Source organism: Chroicocephalus ridibundus, chromosome 8 (assembly GCF_963924245.1).
Source record: "Chroicocephalus ridibundus chromosome 8, bChrRid1.1, whole genome shotgun sequence".
Lineage (NCBI taxonomy): Eukaryota > Metazoa > Chordata > Aves > Charadriiformes > Laridae > Chroicocephalus > Chroicocephalus ridibundus.
The window spans coordinates 40041142-40055517 of record NC_086291.1 but is presented as its reverse complement, the minus strand read 5'-3'; the positions used below and the strand labels follow the sequence as shown (position 1 = coordinate 40055517).

At 63.9% G+C, this 14376-nt stretch overlaps 1 protein-coding gene across 7 annotated transcripts in view; it reads right to left on the bottom strand.

The window, feature by feature from the left end:
* Positions 1-9577: 9577 nt before the first annotated feature.
* The window catches only part of CAPN15 (calpain 15), a 67021-nt gene continuing 62222 nt past the window's right edge, over positions 9578-14376 (bottom strand). For 6 of the 7 annotated variants that reach the window (XM_063343055.1, XM_063343050.1, XM_063343051.1 and 3 more), the window contains 5 exons: positions 13855-14016; positions 13321-13550; positions 12968-13128; positions 12504-12682; positions 9578-11456 (listed from right to left, as the gene is read on the bottom strand). In XM_063343055.1, coding sequence (XP_063199125.1) covers positions 11279-11456; positions 12504-12682; positions 12968-13128; positions 13321-13550; positions 13855-14016 — 910 coding nt within the window. In that variant the 3' untranslated portion in view covers positions 9578-11278. Of the gene's footprint in view, positions 11457-12496; positions 12683-12967; positions 13129-13320; positions 13551-13854; positions 14017-14376 lie in introns of all 7 variants that reach the window. The other variant, XM_063343054.1, reaches the window with a different exon arrangement.

Genomic DNA, 14376 nt, shown 5'->3' with positions numbered 1-14376 from the left:
TCGTGGCAGACAGAATCTGAGAGAATGAAGATCCATTTTCCCCACGCACAAGGAGCGCGACTCATGGGTTGACCAAGACAAACCTGTCCCTCCCCCAGCATGACATCACTGAAGGTAATGAGAACCAGTCATGCTTCAGGCTTTCTGGTCTACACGGTCCTGGAGGACACCAGCATGAGTGCTTGTTATAGTGATATCACTGGTGGGGCACTGGGAGGCCTGAAGAGTCACTGTTGGGTTTTGAAGGGGACAGTAGGGCTGGATGGAGCAGAGTTCCATCTTATTTTGTGTGGACCTTGTGGTCCTGGGGGTGTCCTGGCACAGAGCTGTGCCCCTGCCAGCCCCCAGCCTGCTCCTGCCTTGGAGAACGGTGCACGTCATGGTGGCTGCACGTTCTTTGGGGCACGGTGCTCCTCCCTGCATGGCACCAACAGAGCTGCAGCTCTTGGGACTGGAAGAGCCTCTAGAGATGGTCTGGTCCAAGCCCCTGCTCAAAGCCTCCCCCCTCCCTGGTCTTTAGGGTACTCTGCAGAGCTTGTCTCCTAATTTGCCCAAGCAGTAGCTGGCCCTGGAGAGTCTCCTGGCAGCCAGGCGTGGGAGCCAGCACGGGACCTCCCTGGCAGCGTCCTGCTAAAGGAGACAGAGATGTTCGCACCCGGCCACAACGCTGCTGGGGGATGCCTGGTGGAGAAGCGGCACCCACGCCAACGCGAACGGCGAGGTGGCACACGTCCCCCAGGAGACACTGCCGGGGGAAAAGGGCTCTGCAGCTTGCTCCCCACCTCTGCTGCCTTCAGGCTGATGCCGTTGGTGCCGAGAAGGTCCAAACCTGGGGACCAGGAACCCAAATCCCGTTCTCTGGCACGCGTGGGGGCCGGGGCAGGCTCTGCCCGTGGACCCGACGCTGTGCTCAGCCCTCGCCACGGAGCAGCCGGCAGCCTGTGTGACAAGCTAGACCAGCATGGTGGATGGCAGTAATTATCGTGCCGCCCACAGCTGAAGGGGAGCATATGGTAAGGAAAAGGAAACTAACTTGTATTTTTCCGCACCCCCGGGCTCAGCCTTTCTGGGGCTGTCACAGTCGATTTGTGCTGCCTGAGCTGTTTCACCCCGGCCGCCTCTGCATCCGGCAGCTCCCTCCCAGGCAGCGGCTGGGCTGGTGCTCGGCACTCACGGCTCCCCCGGCCCCTCGCTTGCGCGGGGGGACGCCAGCCAGCAGCTCCGTGGGGTGCAGCCAGCCCCGGTCCTGCTCCCCGTCCCTGGTGGGACATAGCCAGGGGGGTGCTGGGTGGGGAGCTGGACCAGGCGTGGGGTGGGGTGGGGTGGTGGGTGCCTTTGCAGCCGCATGGTTAGAAGGGCACCTTGGGGTGCAGAGGACCTGAGCCGGAGCCTGACACCCGCCCTGGCAAAGGACCTGAGGACCCCTGCCCAGAGCCTGACACCCGCCCTGGCAGAAGGTTGGGTGTGGGGAGATCTGTCCCACAGCCCTGGGGTATCCATCAGCTCTAAGTGTCTCCCGCAGGTGGGTTGCTCCCCGCCGGAGCTCCCCTGCAGCCCCTAAAAGCCACTGCGAGTCCTACGCAGAGCCCCTCCCCGAGCCGCCACGCTGTGCCACGGGCAGCAAGTCATCAGGGTGTCTCCTTGCAGTGACACCCTGCCGTGATGTGGCATCTCAGGTGGCCCCAAGGAGGATCGGATGTGGCTGGGAGGGGAAGGCTGCTGCCGTAATCCCGAGCTCTCTCCCATTCACCTGTCCAACTACTCCTGCCAAAAGCAAGCTAGAAAATGGGAGCTGGAGCAGGCAGCTTTCCTTGGGCTAAGCACGGCGGTTTTCATGCCAGCTCACTACCAGGCCTTGTTGGGTATGGGGAGAAGTGCAACATCTCTACGACGCTGCCAAGAGGCATTGGGGTGGCTGCCGTGCCACCTGGCGGGGGCAGGTTGGTGGGGAAGTTGACCATGTCGGGAGAAGGAGGGTGCCGATGCTGCAGTGGAGTTTCTCCAAGGGTTGTGAGCCTCTCTGGGTCGTGGCGCGGGACTGGGTGAGCGGCCGCGCCGGCATCCTCGCCAACATAACCGGAGACTGGTTGTGGCTGCCAACTGGGCACAGATTCATCCCTGGAAAGCAAACTTCCATTTATTTTTTTTATTCAGAAAGAGGAGTTCCCAGTTCCTTTCCAGCCTCGACGGTGCTGCCAAGGGCCTCCTGGAAGAGGCTGGATTGAGCCGCCATTTCCATGCAGGATGGCATCAAACTGATTTTTCTTGATTATTGCTTTTGGAGGCTGGCGTCTCACTCTTACAGGGCAACATCTTGGGGAGGGGTCTAGTTTGGGGAACAGAAGGTCTGAAAATGGAGTTGAAGCCCAGGGGAGGTACAGACCACTCCGTCTGGCTGGTTTGAGACCTTTGCAGGACGCAACAGCTCCAAACTCTTCAGGGTGCTGCCTGATGTGAAATACCAGCTCCGGTCACCCAGGCCCCCTGTCTGACCCAAAAAGGGAGGATTTTGCAGGGTTCTGGTACACATGGGAGGATGCTGGTCACGGGACGCAACACCAGTGTTGGTGCAGTGGGGGGGCAGGATTATGTCTTTAGGAGTAAGCCCGATGAGCAGGGAGAGCTCAACCCCCAGCAAAGCCCTCAGCAAACATCAGTAGAAAGAGGAAAATGTGGAGCTGCACGAGCATGCCCTGGAGCTGCCCTTCCCTTGGCGGTGGGCACCTTCCTGGATTCGTTTCCATCCCCTGGCAGCCATACGGCTGGGAGACCATGGCTGAAGAGAGCGGCCACCAAGCTCCTTCTCCAGCAGGAGCGTGGCCAGGAGGTACCCGTGTTTGCCCAGCTCCGTCCTGGGCCAACTCGCTGGGCATCAGAGGAGGGTGGCAAGAGCAGAAGCTGGTGGTTTTTAGCCTGCGTCCCTCCACGGCCCAAAGAGCCGCTGACACCCCCCCCCGGGCACAGCGCGAGGTCCATCTGTCGCGTGAGCCTCTCGCCCGGGGACAGATTGCGCGCCATGGTCCTGAGCGTTGCTCAACGCCGGGGATGTGTCTCCCGGGCACGGCCAGCTCCGGCCGCTCCCCTCCACTGCCGCCATGCCCAGCCGGTGCCTCCGGCCCCCCAGCAGCGGTGTTTCCCCCCCACCCCTCCCCACTGATTAACAGCCCAATTATGCAGATCAAGAAATAAAGGGGGCTGTGCAGCCCCTTGGCTCATCGATAACCCGAGGTGGAGGGATGGTGTGTGCAGATAATGTGAGCATCAATTAGTTTCTCTCTAACGGCAGGAGGAGGATGGGGGCTGTTGGCGGGGGAGGTGTCACCCTACAAATGCAGCGTTGGAGTCCCGCTTGAGGGAGGCGAAGGTTGCGGCTGTGGATGGGGGGGACACATCTCCGTGCCCACGTCCCCTCCTCCTGCTGGCTCCATCCTGCCGCGCACCTCGGGTTTGCCTGCGGGACCCCAAAAGTGTAAAACCGTCCCCCCCGGACTTCCACCCCAGCTCCGGGCTCCCTTCCCGTTTCCTTACCTAGGACAGGAGCCTTTCTTGTGGAAAAAAAAAAAAAAAATAAATTGATTTGGGGTCAACTCCTCCAGCCGGGGTGGGTAGAGGGGAGTGGTGGGGTGGGCTAAGAAGGAGAAGACCCCCCCCCCTCCCCGGGAAGCCGCGGCTCGTTGCCTCCTCCCCCCGCGGGTCCCTGACCTCCCGTTTGCCTGTCAAGAGCGAGCTCCGCCACCGAAACACCCCCTGTCAAATTAGTGAGTCAGAAGACGTAAGAGAGACCACCGCTGCTAATTTGTACATTAACTGGTTCTGACAGAAATATTTCACAAGTGAAAAAACAGAAAATGTGCCTCAAGACAATGTGCAACTTCCATACCAGCAAACTTCTGCTTAACTGTGCGGTGCCCGAGGAGGGGGACACCCCCCCCCGCCCCGGCCCCGACGTGCCCCGCTGGCAGCGCCGGGGTGGTTTTAGCCCCGGGAGCTGCTCCTGGAGCGGCCGGATCAGGCCCGGAGCCGGGGCACGGAGGGCAGGCGGCCGCAGCCCCACCGCGATGGGGTGGGCAGGTCCCCACACCGCTCCCCATCGGGGGCTGTCGGGGTGGGGGGAAGGGGTTGGGTGACAGCCCCCTCCCCACCCCAGGGACGGACCCCCTCGTGGCACCCCTCCATGGCCCACCCTGCTTTTAGCGGCACCCCCCAGGGTCAAGGTCTGCCCCTTCTTGCCCCCCGCCCCGTCCCAGGGCATGACCTGCCTGGGCTGTCCCCATCGTCACCGTCACCGTGGGCCGTGAGTTCCCACCACCCTGCTGAGAAAAGGCGGCACAGGCATCCCCCAGCTGTGCGCAACCCGGCCCCCCAGCCCTGCTGTGTCCCAGGTGGGGAGCACTGGGGGGGGGGCGGGCCGAGCCCTCCCCAGCGCCCTCAGGACCACCCAGCGCTGCCATCGCCTCCTCCCGCGCTGACCACGCCGGTGGCCAAAGCTGGTGGCCGAGACCCCATCCGAGATGCACCGAGGCCGAGCGGCTGCCTGTTGGGGATGACGTGTGGCCCCTCACCGTGGCCTCTCGCCCTCCCCAGCATGGGGGGCTGGCACCAGCGCCTGTCGGGGTGCGGGTGGGAGCCGGCGCGGGGCTAAGCCGGGTCCTCGGGCCAGCAGCATCCAACACATGATCTGTTGTGGCAGCTTCCCTGCAGCCTGGAGCCAGCCCCGAGCGAGCGCTGATGATGGCTTTAATTGCTTTCAGATTCGATAGCCCAGCCCTTGACAGCCCGGGCGGCGCGGCCACCGCAGCCCCAGCTGTGCCAGCCGGCCCCGGACCCTCGCCCAGCACCTCGGGACGGAGGGGACGGCCAGGAGGAGGAGAGGAGCTGCCGGGGATCCAGGCTCTGCTTTTCATCCAGCAAAGTCTTCTCCATGGCCTGCCCCTGCTCGTGCTGCAGCCGGGGTGAGTGTCTGCGTCCCCCCCCCGAGCCTCGGCCCTAGGGAAACCCAGCCAGGGGGCAGCACACACCCCCCCACAACACCAGGATGCCATCACAGCCCTGCCGTGAAGCCACCCGGCCATGCGCCCCCATGACCCCCAGGTGAGGACCCCACAGCAGCCCCCCCCTCCACCACTCTCAGGGCGCAGCTCTGCCGTACCTACATTCGGGGTGGGGGGAGATGCCAGAGGGCTCTGCTCGCCCATCGCAGGGCGGTACTGGGGACACTGGGGGGTCCATGGTGCAGCGGGGGCCCAGGCTGGCCCTCTCTGGTTGGCTGCCTGTGTGTCCCCCGCCACCTGCATGGCCATGTCGGGGGGCTGCCCCCAGGGCAGCTGGGGGTGCCCAGGTCTGGCACAGACCTCGGGGGGGTTCTCCCCCATTTGAAGGTCCAACTGCGTCCCCCCCCTCCAGCATCAGGTCCTCACCCTGCCGGGTGGTGGCTGTGGGGGGAGTCGGGGGTCCCTATGGTGCGGGGGGGCAAAGGGCTGCCAGCACCCACAGAGGCACCCGCGGGCTGGCCCTGACCCACGGGTGGCTGTGCTGCCATCCTCCTCCTCCTCCCCCCTGCTGTGGGGCTCCGAGCTGCGCCCCCAGCTCCGGCCCAGCCCAGCTCGGTGCAGGCAGCTGCCAGCAATCTCCCGGGTGGCTCCCTGCCTGACGGCCAGTGGGGCAACCACCCCGGCACCCCGAGCTCGCCCCTGCAAAGCACGGCACGAGTCCCAGCCTGAGCCACCCTCCTGACACACGGTGGCCTGTGGAGCCGGACCATCCAGGAACCCTGGCCCCAGCAGCACCCGCTCCCTCCGGGGGTGCCGGGGTTGGCGTGGGGTTACCTTGCAGGCAGCAGCCCCCCCCCCAAAAAAAACCAACCCCACCCTGCTGTCTGCAGGTTGCGGCAGCATGCAGGAGAGTGCAGGCGGTGGGGTCTCCATCGCTCACCAGCTCCTGGCAGAGCATCGGCCTCAGCCGAGGATGAGGAGGGGGACGGGGGGTGGGGGTTTGAAGCGGGGGGTGTAGATCCTCTTGCTTGGCTGCGCTGGGGCGGATGCTCACGTCCCCGATGCATTACTGCGGGCAGTGCTGGCGGGGGGTCCGGGGCAGGGACTGCATTATTGACGAAGGGGAAGGCAGAGGCCGGCGCAAGCGACGGTGGTGCAGGCAGGGCCCCCTCCTGCAGCGCTCCAGCCCCGGGCAAAGCACTTTTCCTGCGCCGCAGAGCCGCAGAGCGGGCAGGCCTGGCCCGGGGCGGCCGGCCGGGCGGCCGCAGCCACCGCAGAGCCCGTGGGCAGAGGCCTGCTCCTGCCCCCGCAATGCACCCGCCTCCACAGGGACGGTGCCAGGATTGGGGCACCAAGGGCGCAGCCCGGGAGGGTGACAGGGGTGGGCAGCCGTGGCCCCGCACACCCCATCCTGGCACCCCACCTCCAGCCCGGCGCAGCGCCTGGTGCTGCTCTTTTTTTTTTATTTTTTTTATTTTTTTTTTAATTTTTTTTTTTATTTTTAAGCATCCCTCTGTCTCTAGGCGGAGATTTGTGGCGTAAAATGCACAATATGTTCTATCTGCCCTGTGGGAGCCATAAAATATTCACCAGCAGCTCCCATTATAGTCAGAGTGAATCACGGAGAGCGCTGGAGCCCTGGCTCCCCGCCGTGCCCCCTCCCCGCGCAGCCCCGGCGGTGCCCGTGCCAGGCCCTGACGAGCAGCCAGCGCCGGCTTCCACCCCTGCGGCAAGGACCCGCGTTCCCACCTCCAGCCCTGGGAGACACCCCCGGGCTCCGGCGGGTCGAGGGGATGGTGGCCACATCCATGGGGATAACACACGCCTTCGCCTGCCCCAGCATTCCTCGTGGAGCAGCATCAGCCCTGGGCATCAATGGGGACCGGTGTGATGGGCAGCAGGAGCGGCCGGCAGCGTGGTGGGCTCACTTGCCCACGGCAGCCTGCACCGCTCACCCTGTCCCACCAAGCACAACCTGGTGTCCCCAGGGTGACTTGTCCTGTCACTTGGCTTTTTGAGCCACAGGCTCTTGGTTAGGGTCTCACAGCCGTGCCAGGGCAGGGCCCAGCGGGACAGCCCCCTGCCTGCATTGTCACACACGTGCTCCAGTATCTCTGCTGGTCATACGGGTCAGTACAACGTCACTCTTCCTTCAGCTCCCCCACCAGGACCCTTCTTCCGTCCATCCGTCGCTTCTGACCCACTGCTCTCATGGCCATCCCCATCTCCCCCTTCGGACCTCAGGCCCGAGACATGGCGGGGTCAAGGGACAACATTTACTGATGAAGCCACAGATTCCCCCCAACCCCATGTCTCAGACCCAATTAGATCTTTTGACACACAATTACGGGTACTTATAAAGCAATTAATGCCGGCTCAACCCTTGTGAATTGCCACGATTACGGTTTGACTTCACCTCCCTCCCCTCCACGGCCACTGCTCTCAGCCATTGCCCGGGTGGTGACATTTGGGGTGTCCTGAGGGCAGCCGGTGGCTCGGGGCCACGGGCAGCATTGCTGCGATCCTGGGAGATGCTGTACCCTCCACCACACACAGCCCACCCTGTGCCCCAGCGTCCCTGGGGAGCTCCGGCACGGCAGGATTTGCCCCCCGACATTGGCTGGGGTGGGGCTGGCCAGGACACGACGTGAGAGCTGAGGCCACCACCACGACAAGGGCCACCACCGGGTCACTGGGCTGAGATGTCCAAAGGTGTCCTTGGCAGTGAGCGGATGCGGGGGGGACGCCGTTGACCACTCCGCTGGGTGGGTTTTAGCCACCCAAGGCAGCCAGCATCCCCGGGAGGGAGCGGGGCCAACGCGGGCATCCTGCCCGCCGAGGCGAGGGGCTGCGCAGCCGCGAGGGTTAAATCCTGCCTCCGCCGCCATGAACAGACCGAGGGGAGAGGAGGGGAGCTCGGAGGTGCCCTCCCCGCCAAAATTAACTCTCCATCTGTTTCTCCCCGGCTGAGGCTGATGGCTTGTGACAGGGCCTCCTGAATGCAAAGATGTTTCGCCCGGGAAAAAAAAAAAAGAAAAAAAAATTAAAAAAAAAAAAATAAAATCTATTACAAGTTGCTGTAAGAAAGACCGAAATCCTCTCCTTCTGTCTCTCCCTACTGGTCTCAAGGTGCCCACCCCGGGCGAGAGCGGGCTGGCGAGCAGCCGGTCGCCTCCGCTCAGCCGGAAAGCTCTTCCCAGCGCCAGCCTGGCTCGCCCCCGGCCCAAAGCGGGGGATGCTGGGGGGGAGGATGGGGTGCTGCCCTGGGTGGTGGGGAGGATGGAGACGGAAGGCTCCTTCATCCCCGACCTGGGCGCGGGGTGGGTGACGGGCACGGCCCCGGCAGCCCCGCACCCCCTCGGCCAGCCCGGAGGCGGTGGCGATGAGGATGGGGAAACTGAGGCAGGAGGTGGCGGGGGGGGGGGGGGGGGGGGGGGGGGCGGTCCATGGCCAGGCGGCGGCTGCCCTCTCCCGGCCACCGTGTGGCCCTGCCCGGCCCCGGGAGAGCGCGGCCGCCGCTCGGTTTTACGGGAATTTCTGGGTTTCGCTTTATTTTCACCCCTTTCTGCTCCTCTGTGGGGCCCTTCCTGCTACACGCCCCCCGCGCCCCCCCCCCCCCCCCGAAACGCAGCCAAAGAAACCTGAAACTCAAATTCACTCTGGTTTTGCTGCTCAGCTCCACTTTCAGGGCACTGATGGAGGGATGCCCACCGCTCCATAGAATCACAGAATGGTTTGGGTTGGAAGGGACCTTAAAGCCCACCCAGTGCCACCCCCTGCCCTGGGCAGGGACACCTCCCACCACACCAGGTTGCTCCAAGCCCCCTCCAACCTGCCCTTGAACACCTCCAGGGATGGGGCAGCCACAGCTTCTCTGGGCAACCTGGGACAGGGGCTCACCACCCTCACAGACGAGAATTTCTGCCTGAGATCTCATCTCAATCTCCCCTCTTCCAGTGTAAAACCATTCCCCCTCCTCCCATGGCTCCCCTCCCTGATCCAGAGTCCCTCCCCAGCTTTCCTGGAGCCCCTTTAGGGACTGGAAGGGGCTCCAAGGTCTCCCCGGAGCCTTCTCTTCTCCAGGCTGAAGCCCCCCAGCTCTCTCAGCCTGTCCTCACAGCAGAGGGGCTCCAGCCCTCCCAGCATCTCCGGGGCCTCCTCTGGCCCCGCTCCAACAGCTCCGTGTCCTTCTGCTGTTGGTGCCCCAGAGCTGGAGGCAGCACTGCAGGGGGGTCTCCCCAGAGCGGAGCAGAGGGGCAGAATCCCCCCCTCGCCCTGCTGCCCACGCTGCTGGGGATGCAGCCCAGGCTGCAGGGGGGTTCTGGGCTGCCAGCGCACATCGCCGGGTTGTATTGAGCTTCTCGTCTGCCCTCCATCCCTTCTCCACCCAGCCTGGATTTGTGTTTGGGATTGCCTTGACCCAGGTGCGGGAAATGGCTTCAAGACTCTTTGCTCAGACCCCAAAAATCAGGGCACACCTTCCCCCCTGTCCCTCCCACTGCTCAGACCCCCGGCAGCGTCTGGTAGCCCTTCCCCGCCATCCCTCCCCCGCGGGGCCGCAGCCCAGCGCAGCGAAACCAGGCAGCTTCAGTAAAAAACAAAACTTTATTTGGTCCATCAGAACCTGAGTTTGAAAACCACCCATGGATAATTCGTATCATACAGGGATTACTTATCTGATTTACAATTGATAAAATATCCTATGTTTCTGAAGAGCTGGACAGTATTTACAGGGTTAAAAATATTCACAGCTCAGAAAGACAGAGAGGAGAAAAAAAAAAAAGAAAAAAAAGTGAAGGACAAATCATCCCAAAGAGGAAGGAGAAGGGAAGAGAGAAAACAGACCAACAAACAGAAATACGGACAGAGCCTGGCTCAGCAGCCCCGGCCAGGGGGGCCGGGAGGGTGCCACGACAATGCACCCCCTGCCCACCCCTCGGGGGGAGACACAGAGGGACACGCAGCCCACGCGTCCCCCTGCCCAGCCCGGTCCCTGCCATCACAGGGCCCAGCGTCTCCCAACGTCCCCCCCCCACAACCCCGCAGGTGCAGGTCCCCACAGCCTGGGAAGGGGAGGGTGACACCGGGGGACCCCCAAAACACACACACACACACACGCGCGCACCCACAGAGAGCCATGATGCCCCGCTTTCGGGGGCAGGGGGGGAGGTGGGGGGGTGTCAGCCCCCACCACGGAGCACCCCCCAGGCTCGTGCAAGCCTTGGCTTTGTGCTCACTGCCTTCCACGGGACCCTCCGAAGGACGGGGTTCTCTGCTCCCCCCCACCTCCTTTCCCAAAATCACTGTGTCCCCCCCAGCACAGGGCAACACGGCAGAGCCCTGGGTCCGTACCTGCTGCCCTTCGCCCCCGCAGCGCAGTGCCCGGGGTTGGGGGGGCTGAGCCCAGCTCGGGCCGCATGGCTTCTCTCCAGCCACTGCTTTCAGCGGCCGCCTTTGCATAGTAACACTGGTGTGACGAGTTGAGGGGGGTCCCCACTGCCGCAGGCCGCCCCCCCATCCCGGCATAGCATCGCCCTGTGGCCCCGCTCCCCACCCTGGAGGGCACCTCTGCTTTTTGCCCCCAGGTGCGGTGAAAACCCAGCAGCGGCAGCTTTCTACAACAACCCAGCGCCCTCTCCTCCCCCTCCCCTGCCCGGGCACGGCCTGGGGGGCACCCGGGACGGGTGAGGTGGATGGGGGTGGGGGGGTCCAGGCACCGCAGTGGATCCCCGCCACGAGCAGCCGTGGGGCAACCCCAGCACCCCCCCAGCTCGGCTGCGGTGCCACATTGGTCCCAGCAACGGGCAAGGGGGGGAACAAGACAGTGGGAAGGGCCCCGGGACAGACGGAGGGTCACACAGACGGACAGACGTCAGAGGTATATTCTTATTTGTGCAGCGCCAGGGCCCTGGCGCCGCGGGAGGGGGCAGAGTCCTGAGCGTGGTGCCTGTGAAGGGCCTTGACAGCAACCTCCAGCCACCCCCTCCTCTCCCACAGCCCCCCGGGGCCGGCCGAGGGTCCCAGCGCGGGTATGGGGCAGGTGGGATCCTGAGATGGCCCCGTGCCCCCCGCCGCTCCTCCATAAAGTGCGTGGGGGGCCGGGGGGGTGGGCCGGGGCGGCGGGCAGAGCTGGTCCTGGCCCTGAGAGCTCGCCCCGGCCCCACGGCGCAGGGCAAAGTGCTGGGTGTGATGCTCCGGTTCTGCCCCACGGCTCAACGCTGACAGCTCAGGGGGTGACCCCAGGTGAAAATAACGGGGGAGCGGAGCGGGGAGGGGGAGGCGCTTCGTCATAGGGGCCGAGGCCCGTGGAGCCCGGCAACCTCGGGCGTCAGCAGCGGGTTGTGGGTGCCCTTCGTCGACATCCAATCATTGAGGAAGGCCTGGGTGGCTTTGCGGTGCGCCAGGCGGTGGGTGATGGAGAAGCCGGCGTTACCCTCCAGCTGGGAGAGGATCACCAACACCTGCCTGCGGAGAGAGCAAGGGGCTCAGGGCCAGGCAATCCATAGAGCCACAGAACGGTTTAGGTCGGAAAAGACCTTGAAGATCGTCAGGTCCAACCGTTAACCCAGCACTGCCAAGTCCACCGCTGACCCACGTCCCTCAGCACCACCCTCAGACCAAAAGCCTGCCCGGCTTTTAAACACCTCCAGGGCTGGCAACTCCACCACGTCCCTGGGCAGCCTGTTCCAACGCTTGACAACCCCTTCAGTGAAGCATTTTTTCCTAATATCCATCCTAAACCTCCCCTCGCACAACTTGAGGCCGTTTCCTCTTGTCCCATGGCCTGTTCCTTGGGAGAAGAGACCGACCCCCCCCCGGCTACCCCCTCCTTTCAGGGAGCTGTAGAGAGCGAGAAGGTCTCCCCTCAGCCTCCTCTTCTCCAGGCTGAACACCCCCAGCTCCCTCAGCCGCTCCTCACAAGACTTGTGGTCCAGACCCCTCACCAGCTCCGTTGCCCTTCTCTGGACACACTCCAGCACCTCAATGTCTCTTTCTTGGCGTGAGGGGCCCAAAACTGGACACAGTATTTGAGGCGGGGCCGTAGTACGGGGGGAGGATCACCGCCCCGGTCCTGCTGGCCACATGCGAGATGTTTTCTCACAGCCCTTCTGCAAGGAGCTGGGTTCCTGACGAAAAGCCCTGTGTGTGGAGCTACAGTGTCCGTGCTGGGGTCTGCTCGCACCATCGCTGAGCCCGGGAGCGGAAGCAGTCCTGGCACTCACACTGGGGACCTCCCAGCAAGAACATAGTCCTTGGTGGAATCTTTACCTTTACCTTGGGCTCCGTCCTGCCGGGGGCCAGGGCACATCCCACCCAGTGCAGCTGCTCCAGCCCTTTCCTAAGGCAGGCCCCGGCTTGCGCCATCGCCTCCCCTGCTCGAGGTCATGCTGCAGAGCACAGGGAGCATCCCATCCTCTGCCCACCCCCCACCCCGCCAGCTCTGCCTTGCTCCAAGCCCCCTGCCCACCCCCTGCCCGCCCCCCCGCTGACCCACCCCTGCCTACCCCGGACCTGTGCAGGGGGGGGACGCTGTCCTGCGTTTTGAGGCTGCCGCGCGTGGAGACGACGTTGAAGCTGTCGGTGCAGTCGCACTGGACGTGCAGGTAGGATTTGGGGTGCCGGTTCTCCACCACCACAATGAGCCCTGCCCAGCCGTGCGTCAAGTAGTAGCAGGTCATTCCCTCGCGGCCCTGGGGCAAACAGCACGGTCAGGGGGGTGAAGTCTCAGGGCACCTCTGCCTCTGAATCTCGGCCCTGGACCAGCATCTTCCACCTCCAGCCAAGGGCTGCCCATCTGTTGGGGTGCTCCATGCTGCCCCAGGGAGCACGGCATCCATGGGACTAGGTGGCAGCCAGCGCTGGCACAGCCCTGCCTGACCCCTGCCAGACTGAGGACGCAGCGGAGGGGCAGGGTCCAGGCTCCCGCGGGCAGCATCACCCCCCTCCAGGCCCTGCCCCGTGCCACCCGCACCCACCTCATGGCGCTCGCCCTTGTTCTCGGTCAGCAGGATGATGGCGTCCGCCAACGTGGTGGGCTGCGCCTCCACCTGCTCCACCATCACCAAGCGGGAGCTGTAGATGGCTAGGATATAGCCGGAATAATCGGTGGCCGGTCGGCTGCTGGTGGGACTGGATGCTGTGGAGACACACACAGAGGAAGGAGAGGGGAATCAGTGAGACTGTCACCAAGCCCACAACGCCTGGGAGCAGGGTGCTGCTGGGTTGCTGTACACACAGGCATGGTATAGAAGACCAAGAGCTTTGTCACCTCTGCCTCCCCCAAGGTCTCCCCCAGCACCGCCGTGGTGGGGGCAGCCCAGCCCCTTACCCTGGGTGGTGGCGGGGCCTGCCAAGGTGGCACTCCAGTGGTTGAAGGCACAGCACACCACGGCGTACTCGCCCGGCTCCAGCATCACATCGCAGTTGACGAACTTCTTGACGGCTCGTTTGCTGTGAGCCATCAGCCGGCCCAGGCTCAGCTTGTTGCCGCTGGTGAAGGTGGCCCGGAAAACCATGATGCACAAATCCAGCAAGTGGCTGTCCACTGTATCCGACCGCCTGCGTCGGGAGAGGGAGAAAGGTCAACACGTCACCCGAGCACCACCTCGCAGAGCACATAGAGACCACGGGGAGGATGGTGGACCGAGACAAGAGTCCTCCCACTGCCCCAAGAACCAGCGTGTGTTCAGGGCTTGGGCTTCGGCTAAAACATGATCAGACCCTGAGAACTGGAGAAATGACGATGGGGGCCCCTCTCTGAGCTCTGCCACCCCAGGGGATGGCACGGGGTGAGAGGGTGATGTGTTTGGGATTTCTCCTGGGTCCAGGTCACCACCTGCAGCCCATGCACTGCCCATCTCACCTGCTGCCCTCCTGGAAGAGGGCAAACTCCAGGGCGGCACGCTCCAACACTGTCAGCGATGTCACCGTCACTGGCCCATTGGCCTTGTTGGGGAACATGCCCTGCACACGCACCTCGTGCCAGTCCGAATGGAGCTTGCAGATATCCACGGAGTCGAAATACCTGTGGGGAAGCTGGGCTCAGACTTGGCGGGGTCCTTGGTAGGTGCACAGCTCTATCCCCCACCCCAGCACACTGCAGCTCATGCAGCCAGGAGCAGCAGGGACCAGTAGGTCACCGGCACGCCCCTGGGGATGCCCGGCCCTGTCTTGATCCAGGACAGGCTGGATGGGGCTTTGGGTAACCTGGTTACTTAAAGATGATGTAGTTCTAACCCCACTGCCAAACATGCTATGGTAACTGGGAAAAGCCAGGAAAATGGGGCCCTGGAGATGCTGGGAGGGCTGGAGCCCCTCTGCTGTGAGGACAGGCTGAGAGAGCTGGGGGGGTTCAGCCCGGAGAAGAGAAGGCTCCGGGGAGACC